Here is a 13,954-nt window from a genome sequence, read left to right as displayed (position 1 = left end):
ACCACTGGAGAGTGCACACTTAATTATGTGGAGAAAAGAAGGCTTAACTCCTGAATTCACACTATGATTTCTAATATGAGCCAGTTTCATTCAGCCTGAAACAAATAAAATTCATCACTATTCTTCCAACTTTGCTACAAAAAATTAGGACATCAAGAGATTAACGGTTTGTAATTTGAAGGAACAGATGTCTGAAAGATACATACATACTTTTGTGTGTGTGTGTGTGTTTATAAGTGAATGACATTTGAGAGATAACTTCTATTAAGCAGTTCCGCAGTATCAGCTTGCCAGTGAAGTACAGGAAGGTATAAAATGGTAATTTAGAATATTAAATTTTTGTGCTTACTGAGCACATTGTCTTCTTGTCATATCTTCCCCCCCTTTTTTTAACCACTGGTCTAACTCTGTAGGAAATCATAACATCACAAGAATTGAGGATTAACTAGGCCATGGACTCTATGATTCCTTTATATGAAATGTCCAGAACGGTTAGAACTACTGAGACAGAAAATAGATGAGTGGTTGCCAGAAGATGAGTGGAGGGAGGAATTGGGAGTGACTGCATAGGTATGGGGTTTCTTTTCTTTTTGGGATAATAGAACTGTTCTGGAATTAGACGGTAGTGATGGCTGCAGAATCTTGCAAATATGCTTAATAAATCACTATACTGCAGAATTTAAAATGGTGATTTTATGTCACGTGAATTATTTCTCAATTAAAAAATTGCAAAAGACCACATGTTCATGGTGAACACATTTGTTATTGCATTCCAATATTCTCCCTTCTTCCCTCAAAAAGCAAAATAAGTGTTTCTGTTAAAACTAATAAAGCACTACTGTTCTTTTTTGAAAATTCAAACTTTTACTTGAAAAAATAAGGCTAAAGTGAATATGGACATTTAGTCTGGTTTCATTCCGGGACTACTTTAGTAACAACAAAAAGAATAAATAGAAGAGGCTGGAAAACTGTAGATGACATTACTGGCTGGTAACATTAGGGAAAAAAAATGAGTGGGCAAGGGATGAGCCTTAGGAGGAACCAGGCGAGGGTTACAAATGAAGCAAGGGTAGAATTTATGTGAAAAGCAAAGGGACAGGGCACAGGGAAGGGAGCAGGGCACAGAAAGAAAGGTCTGGGAGACACTTCCTAGTCCTAGTGTTCAGTGACCACTGGCTGATGACTGAATAAACAGTGAATGAATGACTCAGAACACATACTGTGTAGTTGGTTGAACTGCTTTGTTTGGACACAGCTGCTTGGTACTTGGCCATTCGATCCTTTATGGAGGTTTCTGAGAGGCGTGGGAGTTCCAGATTTCGCCTACTCTCATTTTTCTCCAAGTTGATTGCCGAGGATGATGACTGACCTGGAAGCACACAAATAACACGCTTTGTTAGGAGTTCAAATCACTGTGGCGCAGCACGTAAAACTGCTGCCTATAACGCCGCCATCCCATATGGATGCCGATTCATGTCCCAGCTACTTCTCTTCTGATCCAGCTTCCTGCTGGTGGCCTGGGAAAGCAGTGGAAGACGGCCCCTGTGCTTGGGCCTCTGCACCCATGTGGGAGACCTGGAAGAAGAAGCTCTTGGCTCTGGCCTGGCCCAGTCCTGGCTGTTGTGGTCATCTAGGGGAGTAAAACAGTGGATGAAAGATTCTTTGTCTCCCTCCCTCTATCTGTAACTATGACTTTCAAATAAATAAACCTTAAAAAAAAAATCAAAGGGTTTTTTTTTTTAAAGATTTATTTATTTATTTGAAAGTCAGAGTTACACAGAGGGAGAAGGGAGAGGGGGAGGGGGAGGGGAGAGGGGAGTGAGGAGGGGAGGAGAAGAGAGGGGAGAGGGGAGAGAGGAGAGGGGGAGGAGAGAGGGGAGAAGGGAGAGAGGAGGGGAGGAGGAAAGGGGGGGAGGAGGAGAGAGGGGGGAGACATGAGGGGGAGGGGAGAGAGGGGAGAGGGGAGAGGGGAGAGAAGGGGAGAGGGGAGAGGGAGAGAGAGGTCTTCCATCCAATGGTTCACTTCCCAGTTAGCTGCAACAGCCTGAGCTGCACCCGACCCAAAGCCAGGAGCCAGGAGCCCCTTCCAGGTCTCCCACGCAGGTGCAGGGGCCCAAGGACTTGGGCCATCCTCTACTGCTTTCCCAGGACACAGCAGAGAGCTGGATTGGAAGTGGAGCAGCTGGGTTCCGAACAGGTGCCCATATGGGATGCTGGTGCTTCAGGCCAGGGCATTAACCTGCTGGGCCACAGTGCCAGCCCCAAATGGGTTTCAAATGGTTCTAAGATTCTAAGTTTTGGGCTATTGTGTTCTAGAGGCCAATTTCTTCCACTAAGAGTACAAAGAAGGAAATTAGGAATATAATTGTCATTTATAAGGTAATATTCACTCATATTCCTAACACTAAAAGAACCTTTAGCATAATTGAGCCTTGTATATTTTAAGATATGGTTAATATGAGGCTGGCACTGTGGTATAGAAGGCTAAGCCTCTACCTGCAGTGCCAACATCCCATGTAGGCACCAGTTTGAGTCCTGGCTGCTCCACTTTGGATCAGTTCCCTAATGCAGCTGGGAAAAGAGCAGGGGATAACCCGAGTATTTGGGCCCTGGTGCTCATGTGGGAAACCTGGAAGAAGCTCCTGGCTCCTGGCTTTGGCCTGGTTCAGCCCTGGCCACTGAGGCCATGTTGGGGAATGAATCAGCGGATGGAAGATCTCTCTTTCCTTCTCTCTCTGTATCTCTGCCTTTCAAGTAAGTAAATAAAATTTAAAAAAAATTATGGCTAATTTAAAATAAGTGTGAAAAATAAATGAGACTGCAATGCTGTTTTTTTTCCTTTCTTATCAGCAAACAGGTTTTCTTATTGGTTATACGATTAAAGAGAGGGCAGAATAGTGGAAGCCCTTGCAAATGCAATGCTCACCTCTTGTCCAGGAGACCACAGCAGGGGATGTATTTGACCCTAGAGCTAACTGGAAGAGCTGCTTTTCAGCCACTCAGTCTTCAGATTCATCTGCATTAAACTTGTAAAGCCCCACTGCTTTGAGAAGTGGATCTTCTGTTGGCCAAGGAACTTGAACTTGGCCCTGAATAGGGCCTCAACCACATGTTCCTTGTTCTGCAGGTTGGTGCAGAGGCACATGATGCCTTGGCCAATGTGAACCCAGGTCACTGTGCCCTGGGGCTTTCCAAAAGCATTCGGCACACCTGGCTGGAACCTGTCAGCACCAGCAGAGGACGTGGAAGGGGTGGAGGCACACTTGCATAGGAAAGCCATCTTCCACAGCTTTTTACCACGTCCTTGTTGGCACAAATACAGGAAGTCTCTAGTCTCTAGAGGAGAGCTGCTCATGTTCATCTGACACCCTGCGGCCACATGGTGGGAACTCATCCACTTTTGCCTTCTTCTGACCCAGATCAAAATCAGGGATCTAGGCATCCTGGATACTTTGGGAGAAGCAAGACTTTGGGTACGGCCTGTTCTTACAATACTGGTAACGCTGGGTAGGGTTGCGGCCCATGGTGAAACCAGGATCTTTGGTGGCACACAAAAGAAAAGGAGCCCCCAAGTTGTTTTATTTTTTGGTATGTGTGTTTTTAAAGATTTATTTATTTATTTGAAAGGCAGAGTTACAAAGGCGGGGGGAGAGATATCCTCCATCTGCCAGTTCACTTCCCAAATGGCTGCAACGGCAGGGGCTGGGCCAGGTCAGGCAGAAGCCAGGAGTCTGGAGCTCTATCTGGGTCTCCTATGTGGGTGACAGGGGTTCAGGTACTCAGGCCATTTTTGCTGCTTTTCCAGGTGTGTTAGCAGGGAGCTTGATCGGAAGTGGAGTAGCCAGCAGTGGAACCCGCACTCATACGGGATGCCAGTGTTGCAGATGGTGGCTTAAACCACTGTGCCACAATACTGGCCCCTCAATGCTGTTTTAATTGCATTTTTTATTACTAGGAGGATTATGATTTCCTACATTAATTTTTTTATTTTGTGAGGTGCCTATGTAGGCCCCTCAAAACATAAAATTTTATACTCACGGTCTTATGTTACTGTTGGTAATAGGAGACAATGCACTTTGATAAAGGATATAATCCACCTATCAAAACCCTCAAGCACTAGATGCTATGGAGGAGCCACTTGAAATCACTTAAATGTACCCTTTGGTTACCACAGGCTCCTAAAGATGGGTTGAAAATACAAGAAGAGCTATTTGTAGAAGGCAAGGGGATTTCGGAGGCTTGTCTCTGACAGACTTCCTTTTAATTTGTGTCACTCTTCCTTTAAAAACACTGGCTCCGAGTCCAGAGGCACTTCTAATAGGACTTCACCCACACTGACCTCTGCTTACCTGGGCTCATTTCCAAGTCATCCAGAGAATAGCTGTTTTCAGAGATCCTCCTTCCACCTGAATTTCGGCCATGGGCCCAAAGATTCTGTTTGGAAAACAAAACCCAAGGGTAAGATTTGCACAGCAGATGGGAAATCTTGATGTGATATTCAGAAAGGAGGCTTATACATTTCCTTTATAAATAAAATCCAGAAAAGATTAGACATTTCTTAGAATTAAAAAGATACTATAATTATAAAACACTATAAATTCACAGGTGCCCAGGAAAAAATGAAACCCCAGGGCAGGTGTTATGGGTACAACAGGTTAAACCACTGCTAAGGACTACCACATGCCATGTCAGAGTGCTGGTTTGAGTCTCTGTTACTATGCACTTCTGATCTGGTTTCCTGCTAGTGTATCCTGGGAGGCAGCAGATAATGGCTTGAGTGCTTGGGTCCCTGCCACCCAAGTGGGAGACACAGATGGAGCTCCTGGCTTCAACCTAGCCCAGCTCTGGTTGTTGTGGGCATGAGGAGTGAACCAAATCTCTCTGTTCTCTGCCTTTCGGTTAGATGAAAATAAACTTAAAAAAAAAAAAAAAAGCAATTCCAAATAGGTAATGCTATCACCCAGTGGTCACTGCCTAACTGTCTTAACCAGCAAGGCTTATAATTGAAACAGTCATTGTAGGGAGAGCCTCACATCCCGGATAACAAGGTATGTTCCTCCAAACTGCCAAATCCTTATGGAAACAGTTGCCGTTTCCCATCCCCATCCCTTTTTATCTTTGCTGTTCCTGCCTTGGTGCATCTTTTTTTTTTTTTTTTTTTTTTTGAGAGACAGGGAGAATGAGCAAGCACAAAAGAGTGCATTCCCATTCACTGGTTCAATCCCCAAATGCCAGTAACGGCCAGGAATGGGCTGGGGCCAAAGCAGGACTCAATCCCAGTCTCCCACATGGGTAGCAGGGACTCAACCACTTGAGCCATCACCTGCTGCCTCCCAGGGTCTGCATTAGCAGGATGCTGGAACCAGGAGCCAGAACTGGGACTTGAATCCAGGGACTTTGCTATGGAATATAGGTGTCTTAAAAGCAAGGCCAAACGCCTGCCACTGTGTAATCATTTTAATTGATTCTTCTTCAGCTTCTAATCTATTCTCTATGATGCTGCCATTATCCCAAACAATACAAAGTAATTATCCTCAAACTATAAATTAATTTTACTCTCCTGTTCAATATTGTTTCCCAAATTCACAATCACCTGTTGAATTAAATCCAAGGTATTTGGCATGTCACAAAAGGCCCATTCCAGGTCTGGTCCCTACCTACCCAGCCTCCTCTCTTCTGGGTATTCTCTGCTTTGTCTTTACTCTCCAGGAAAAGAAAGCGGTTGGGAGTACCACGGTTCTGTGAATGAGGCTCCTTCCACCAGGACTGCCCTGTTGTCTAGCAAATGCCTGTTCCTTCAAGACTCAGCACATGCAATCTATAGTTCAATCGCCTTTCCTACATAACTTTAGGTAGTTCTGGGGCCGGTGTTGTAGCGTGGTGGGTAAAGCTGCTGCCTACAACGCCAGTGTCCCATATGGGCACTAATTTGAGTCTCAGCTGCTCTACATCCAATCCAGCTTCCTGGGAAAGCAATGGAAGATGACCCAAGTCCTTGGGCCCCTGCTCCTAAGTGGGAGACCCAGAAGAAGCTCCTGCCTCCTGGCTGGCCCAGTCCTGGCCATTGTGATCATTTGGGGAGTAATTCAGTGGATGGAAAGTCTCTCTCTCCCTCTCTGTCTGTCTCTTCCTCTCTGTAACTCTTTCAAATAAATAAGTCTTTAAAAAGACTAGGTAGTTCTTCCTCTGTTCCCTGGTCAAACTCCCATTGCAACGCCCATAGACTAGTGGGACTGTTCCTCTACTACACTGTAAGTTCACAGGGGGCAGAGACCATGCCTTTTCATCTGTATCTACAGGACTTAGAAAAAAAAGTTGGTACAGACTTTGAATATTTTCTGATTCCTGTAATTCACTACTCTATCCTTTTCATATCCAGTGTGGATCTCCAAGAAATTTACACATGATAATTTATAAGACTGAAAAAATAACTCAACTGAAAGCTACAGAGTGTTGTAGAATAGCTCCATAGCAGACAGGGAGTATGTCATATTTACTCAACTTGGAACAGGAGGCTCCAAACAGATCCTGTCATTCAAATCTCATTATTCCCAGATCATTTGACGTAGAAAAGAAATCTAAAATCCACTCTGACAGACTGAACACATATCACCTTTTTGAGTTCAATATTAGTCAATAGTTATTAAATCATTAAGTGCAATGGACTAATCAACTTGACAGTGAAGTTTAAGAAGCTGTATTATCACACACTTATACTTTTTTAACTCCTCTCCTGTGGAGATAGGAAATTTTGCCTTTCAGAAATCAGAGCCAAGGACTGGTTTGTTTGCACCATGCCAATAAGAATAGTTTCTCAAAAATTCAGTATACAAATAACATACTTTGGTCAGCTTTGCAATTTACATTTTTATCTGGATCCATTTTACATTAAAACCAAAACAAGATGTGGCAACTCTAAGCTCACTACATCAAACACAGGTCAGCTGCTCTAACATCAATCATAGCTGTAGGATATACTTTTGCAGGCACCCCCCACCCCCCATGCAAAAATGAAAATTATCAGCCAAAGGAAAGGACGTTTGGCAGGATACCCTCCATTTACATGTTCTGTTTTCACCATACTTCTCATTTCCTGGTCACTAAAATACAGTGAATTCCACAGATGTTTTCTAAATGGTGCTGTACTACAAGAACTAAAATTTTCAGGGCCGGCGCCGCGGCTCAATAGGCTAATCCTCCACCTAGCGGCGCTGGCACACCGGGTTCTAGTCCCGGTCGGGGCACCGGATTCTGTCCCGGTTGCCCCTCTTCCAGGCCAGCTCTCTGCTGTGGCCAGGGAGTGCAGTGGAGGATGGCCCAAGTCCTTGGGCCCTGCACCCCATGGGAGACCAGGAGAAGCACCTGGCTCCTGCCTTCGGCTCAGCGCGGTGCGCCGGCCGCAGTGCGCCGGCCGCGGCGGCCATTGGAGGGTGAACCAACGGCAAAAGGAAGACCTTTCTCTCTGTCTCTCTCTCTCTGTCCACTCTGCCTGTCAAAAAAAAAAAAAAAAAAAAAAAACCAAAATTTTCAGGACACTAAAAAGAGAGAAATCCAGGAAATACCACCACCATTACCACTACTACTACTTCTTCAATCAGAAGGGAATGAATGAATGAGTTTTTCATTCTTGATTCTGTCAAAGGTATGTTCAAGTACAGTTTCAAGAGTATGTGTTATGGCCGGCGCGCCGGCGCCACGGCTCACTCCTGCGGCATCAGCACACCAGGTTCTAGTCCTGGTTGGGGTGCCGGATTCTGTTCCGGTTGCCCCTCTTCCAGTTCAGCTCTCTGCTGTGGCCCGGGAGGGCAGTGGAGGATGGCTCAAGTGTTTGGGCCCTGCACCCGCATGGGAGACCGGAGGGGAGGCACCTGGCTCCTGGCTTCGGATTGGCGCAGCGCGCCGGCTGTAGCGGCCATTTGAGGGGTGACCTAACGGAAAAGGAAGGCCATTCTCTCTGTCTCTCTAACTCTGCCAGTCAAGAACAAACAAAGAGTATGTGTTACATGTTGCAACCTATAGAGTTCAGCTTTCTGTCTAGTTCAATCACGTATCCATCCCTCTATGTCAAGTTCCTGCACTGTTGTTACTGGGACTTATTTACTTGAGAGGCAGAGGCAGAGAGAGAGACAGAGAAATCTTTCATCCCCGGTTCACACCCCAAATAGCCACAATGGCTGGAGCTGGGTAGATCTGAAGCCAGGAGCCTCCTCTGGGTCTTCCACAGAGATGCAGGGGCCCAAGGACTTGGACCAACTTCTACTGCTTTTCCAGGCCACAGCAGAGAGCTGGATCAGAAGTGGAGCAGCCAGGACCAAACCAGCGACCATATGGGATGTTGGCACTGCAGGCAGCGGCTTTACCTGCTATGCCACAGTGCTAGCCCCAAGAGAGCAGACTAATTTAGAACCAGAATACAGACCCGGCTATGGCAGAGGCTCTCCCTGGTTTCAGATGCATCCAATTTCCCCTATAAGGGCCTTTCAAAAAGAAGCCTTCTGGGGGCTGGCTTTGTGGTGCTGCAGGACATGCCGCTGTTTCTAATGCCAGGATCCCACACTAGAACGCAGGCTGGAGTTCTGGCTGCTCTGCTTCTGATCCAGCTCCCTGTTAATGTGCCTGGAAAAGCTGCAGATGAGGCCCAAGTACTTGTGCTGCCACTCACGTAAGAGATCTGGGTGGAGTTCTAAACTACCGGCTTTGGCTTGGCCCAGCCCCAGCTGTTGTAGTCATTTGGGGAGTGAACCAGCAGATGAAAGACCTCTGTATCTATGTGTATGTTTGTGTTTGTGTCTATGTCACTTTGCTCTTCATATAAATACATAAATCTTAAAAAAAATGGAAAACACAACTTCTGGTCTGTAAGAGTATCAGTACAAGTACTGTTTTTTCAAGTACTGTTTTTTAAAACTACTTTTTCAAGGAAATTTTTTTTTTTTTTTTTTTGCAAAAAGTGAGTGTGCAAAAGCAATTTCGTCTTAGAGGAAAAAAAAGAAACAATGCATTCGGAAATCAGCTACACTGACTATGGCTCTGAGATGCCATGGATTTAATGAGAGCCCAGGTGAAGCACAGAGCGTTACTTTCAGTTCCTTTTCTTCTCCCAGCCACTCAGACATGAAGAACAACCAGATCTCAAATGCACTTGAGGTTAATTTTATGGGTGGTTATCTGCGGCACAGGAAGAAGGAGAGGTTTCCTCCAGTATTTCTCAAGGATGTGAAGGAGAAAAGCCCACACACTTAACAGAAATTTTGACACTTAAGCACTCTTCTTTAACAGACTTCCACCACACTTCAGTCCTTTTTTCTTAGATACTTGAGGGAGCCTTAGTCATTGTAATCTATCAGGGAAGACAGAAAGGTCAAGACACTTGGGATTTTCTGGAATTTGCCAAGATTTGGCGTCACCCACCCAAGTCCTCCTTCCTGTGAGCTGACTGTAACTTCATTAGTGTGAATGCCCTTAAATACTCTCTGCGAATCCATAAATCAAATGCACCCATAAGAGGATAAGAGTCTGGGACTTTTAGTCAGTTGTCCGCCGAATTTCTTATTTCAGGGATTCCTTTTGTAAAGAAATAAAGCAAGTCAGGTCTAAATAAGTAATATTAAAGTAGAATTTCCTTTCTCCTCCACTCCTTTCAGAACAATTTCTCCTTGGAAGCTGATTCTCCTGAGTTTTGGAACCAAATAAGAACTGTCTGCCTCAGGCACTTTCTTCAGTCTTTCAACTTCAGCCTTCCAGATTCAAGGGTATAGGAAGAGTGGCTTTCACGGGAAAATAGGACTTTGCAAACCTAGGCATGGGGGTTATGGGGGTGTAGATGAAGCTTAGTCTTAATTTCTCAAAGGGCTGAGAGAAAAGAATTTATTTCTTTAGGTATCCTCTTAGAAAAATTAGAACTCATTTATGTGAAAATAATAGAATGAGCACTTAACTCTAAGTGGTAGGATTTCTCGACATTTTTTGTATTTCCAAGCTTTCTATAAAACTTATGTGTTAGTCTCACAATTAGGAAAAATGAGAAAGAAGGAGAAGTAATACTTCCTACCTATATATAAACAGATAAAAATGATAAAAAACCAAATGCTAATGAAGCTTTGGGGAGCTGTGCTAGTGGTGTTATAAAATAGTATCATCTTTGAGAACAAGCCAAAGATACGTAAGAAGAATGTTTAATGAGTTACTGTGCACCTTTAGACCATGATACTAACACTTCAGTAACACAGCCCAGAGAAAATAAAAGAAAGAGATTTATTTGAAAGGCAGAGAGGGAGAGTGGGGAAGGGGGTGGGGGGACAGAGAGAGAGAGAGAGAGAAAATTGATCTTCCACCTGTTGATTCATTTCCCAAATGCCTGCAACAGCTGGGACTGTGACAAGCTGAAGCCAGGCTCCTGACTCTGGACTGGCCTAGCCCTGCCTATTGTGAGCATTTGGGGAGTGAACCAATAAATGGAACATTCTTTCTTTCATTTCCCTCCTTGTGATTCTGCCTTTCAAATAAATAAATCAATATATAAATCTTACAAAAAAGAAAAACAACCAAACTAGTTATGCAATAGTAAGAACCAAAAATGATTGAGTCTTGTGTACAACTGATAAAGGTTATTCTTTTTTCCTGGTTTACTTGACTCTTCTTCTTTCTGGTTTACTTATCGTGTGTGTGTGTTTAATTTATTTGAAAGAGTTACACACAGAGGGAAGGAGAGGCAGAGAGAAAGGGGTCTTCCATCTACTGGTTCACTCCCCAATTAGCCGCAACGGCTCGAGCTGCATTGATCTGGAGCCAGGAGCTTCTTCCGGGTCTCCCACATGGGTGCAGGGGCCCAAGGACTTGGGTCATCTTCTACTACTTTCCCAGGCCATAGCAGAGAGCTGGATCATTAGAGGAGCAGCCAGAACTTGAACCAGCTCCCATCTGGAATGCCAGGTGCCAGCCCCCTCATTGTGTGTTTGGAAGAGTATTTAGTTTACATGATAAGAGTAAGGGTGGGTGGTGGCAGGGGCTGTGGTCTAGAGGATGAAGCCACTGCCATATGAGTACCAGTTCAAGTCCCGGCTGCTGCACTTCTGATCCAGCTCCCTGCTAATGCACCTTGGAAGCCAGTAGAAAATGGCCCAAGTACTTAGGCCCCTGCACCCAAGTGGCAGACCTGGAAGAAGCTCTTGGCTTCAGATGGGCCCAGGTCCAGCCATTGCTGCCATTTGTGGAGTGAACCAGTGGATAGAAGGGGTCTCTCTCTCTCTGCCTTTCAGATAAATAAATAAATCATAAAAAAAACAAAAGAGTAACAGGAGCAGACAACTGGCCTAGGGAACTCAAATATCCATTTTCTACACTGTGGTAACTATGCTTGATACTTGCTAATGCAGACCCTGGGAAGTAGTGGTGATGGCTCAGCTAAATGGATTCCTGCCATGCATATGGGAGACTGGGATTGAACTTCCGGCTGCTGGCTTCTGCCTAGCCCAGTCTTGGCCACTGAGGGCATCTGGGATTGAATCAGCAGATGGGAGCTGTTGCTCTCTCTTTCTGCCTCTCAAATAAAAAAAGAAAGAAAGAAAAGAAAAACAAACCTTCTAAACCACAAGCTTCTAACTCTAGAGTTTCAGATAAATCTCTTGCATTCCAAAAAATTCTCTCCATTCTTTTCATTGAGTATAAAATGTGGGAATGCAGCTGTTGACATGTTTTAAATTTTTCCCAATTTCGTTAGATTTCAAAGCTATGAAGGGTCATGGCCAGTTGTTTCTATTCAATAAATAGTCATTATCATTTCCATGGAGCCAGTGCTATATGGTAGGTGAGATACTACACAATGTTAATCCTTGTCCTGCTGTTAACTAACCATATGACATTGGATATGTTGGTTTACTTCCCTAACTTCAGCTGTTTCCATCTATAAAATTGGGACCGTAGTATCCGAACTGCCTGTGAGCAATGTGCTGGATTAAATAACCTCCCAGAAGTCCCTTACAATTCTAGAATCTATATGCCAACAACCTTGATGGGAATTTTTCACTCATTTTAACTCATCAGTGAGTTAGAAGACTAGAGGAAATGACTCTAATGTATTCGTATGGATACACGTGTCTAAGCCAGGAGGGTCCAATCGCAGGAAAACAAAAGGGGTGATATTTGGGGGGTGGGAGCAGACAAAGGATTTCTGGATCCTGGAACTCTCACATAGCCAACACTGCCTAGAGACTATTATTTATTTTTTGAATTTTTAAAAAAGATTTTATTTATTTATTTGAGAGGCAGAGTTATAGACAGAGGGGAGGGGGAGGAGGGGGAGGGGGGAGAGGGGGAGAGAGAGAAAGGTCTCCCATATGGTGGTTCACTTCCCAAAGTGGCCACAATGGCCGGAGATGGGCCTATTGAAAGCCAGGAGCCAGGAGCTTCTTCTGGGTCTCCCACATGGGTGCAGGGGTCCAAGCACTTGGGCCATCTTCCACTGCTTTCCCAGGCCACAGCAGAGAGCTGGATTGGAAGAGGAGCAGCCGGGACTAGAACCAGAATGCATATGGGATGCCAGTGCTGCAGGAGGAGGTTTACTCTACTATGCCACAGTCCCAGCTCCTAGAGACTCTTCTATCCCCGGACATTGCTTTTCAACAGGTTTTATTGTAATGAAACTAGCTAGAAACCAGTAAGTAACCAGCTGGCATGAAAGTAAGCAGAGGGGCCAGTGCTGTGGTGTAGCAGGTAAAGCCACCACCTGCAGTGCCGGCATCCAATATGGGCACTGGTTTGAGTCCTGGCTGCTCTACTTCTGATTCAGCTCACTGCTGTGGCCTGGGAAAGCAATAGAAGATGGCCCAAGTCCTTGGGCCCTTGCACTCACGTGGGAGACCCAGAGGAGGCTCTTGGCTCCTGGCTTTGGATTGGCTGTTGTGGCCAACTGGGGAGTGAACCAGCGGCTGGAAGGCCTCTCTCTTTCTCTGCTTCTCCTTCTCTGTGTAACTCTGATTTTCAAATAAATAAAATTTTTTTTTTTTTAAGGGAACACAGGCAATTACTAACCAAGAGAAGGGAAGATAAAATGTTATATATAGTTTTTGCAACAATCTGAGGATTCCCAATGGACACCTACCTGTCAAGGCACACACAGGAGCAGGCATTTAGCCAAGCGGTCAAGATGCCCTTGTCCCAGACAGGAGTGCGGGGTTCAATTCCTGTCTTTGGCTACTGACTCCACTTCCCAGCAATGCAGGTCAGGAAGTGGTAGTGATGACTTAGGCACTGAGTTCCTGCCACCCATGTGGGAGACCTGGATTGTATTCCTGACTCCTGGCTCCTAGCTCCTGCCCAGGCCCAGTCTTGGCCATTGCAGGTATTTGGGGAATGAGCCAGCAGATGGGAGCTGGCATATGCTCATTCACACACTCTAATACATGAAAAATAATAAAGAAAAATTTAAAAAGAGGGGCAGAACAGGCCTTGTGGTGTAATAGATTATAAGCAGCTGCTTGGAACACCCACATCCCATACTGGAGTGCTGGTTTGAGTGCAGGCTACTCTGCTTCCAATCTAGCTCCCTGCTAACGCATCTGGAAAGCGGCAGATAATGGCTCAAGTGCTTGAATCCCAGCCACCCATGTGAGATACTCTGATGGTGCTCCTGGCTTCAGCTCCGCCCAGACTGGCTGTTGTAGCCATCTGGGGAGTGAATCAGCAGATGAAATATCTTTCTTTGTTTCTCCTTCCCTCCGTGTCATTCTACCTTTTGAATAAAATAAATATTCAAAAAATAAAAAGGAAGGCATACATAAACGGCTTCTTTGATCCAGATTATAAATTAGCTGTCTGTGGATAAAATATCTGATAAACACAGATCAGACTACAGTTTGGCTGTGTATTTTCTCAAGGGCTCACTGTATTACACAGGCACATATATACTGTTATATAAAACTAAACAAAATACCAAGTGTCACTTCCAGGAACTTAC

At 44.8% G+C, this 13,954-nt stretch overlaps 1 protein-coding gene and 1 pseudogene across 3 annotated transcripts in view; both read right to left on the bottom strand.

Annotated features, from left to right (window-relative positions):
- The window catches only part of LIMA1 (LIM domain and actin binding 1), a 94,677-nt gene that overhangs the window by 22,840 nt on the left and 57,883 nt on the right, over nt 1-13,954 (bottom strand). For all 3 annotated transcript variants that reach the window (XM_062203682.1, XM_062203683.1, XM_062203684.1), the window contains exons 5-6: nt 4,350-4,434; nt 1,221-1,369 (exon numbers count right to left, since the gene is read on the bottom strand). In XM_062203682.1, coding sequence (XP_062059666.1) covers nt 1,221-1,369; nt 4,350-4,434 — 234 coding nt within the window. The remainder of the gene's footprint in view (nt 1-1,220; nt 1,370-4,349; nt 4,435-13,954) is intronic.
- LOC133767442 (large ribosomal subunit protein uL16-like) lies at nt 2,923-3,524 on the bottom strand (annotated as a pseudogene).

The sequence above is a fragment of the Lepus europaeus genome, chromosome 10, assembly GCF_033115175.1.
Source record: "Lepus europaeus isolate LE1 chromosome 10, mLepTim1.pri, whole genome shotgun sequence".
Classification (NCBI taxonomy): domain Eukaryota; kingdom Metazoa; phylum Chordata; class Mammalia; order Lagomorpha; family Leporidae; genus Lepus; species Lepus europaeus.
This window is presented reverse-complemented; position numbering and strand designations above follow the sequence as displayed.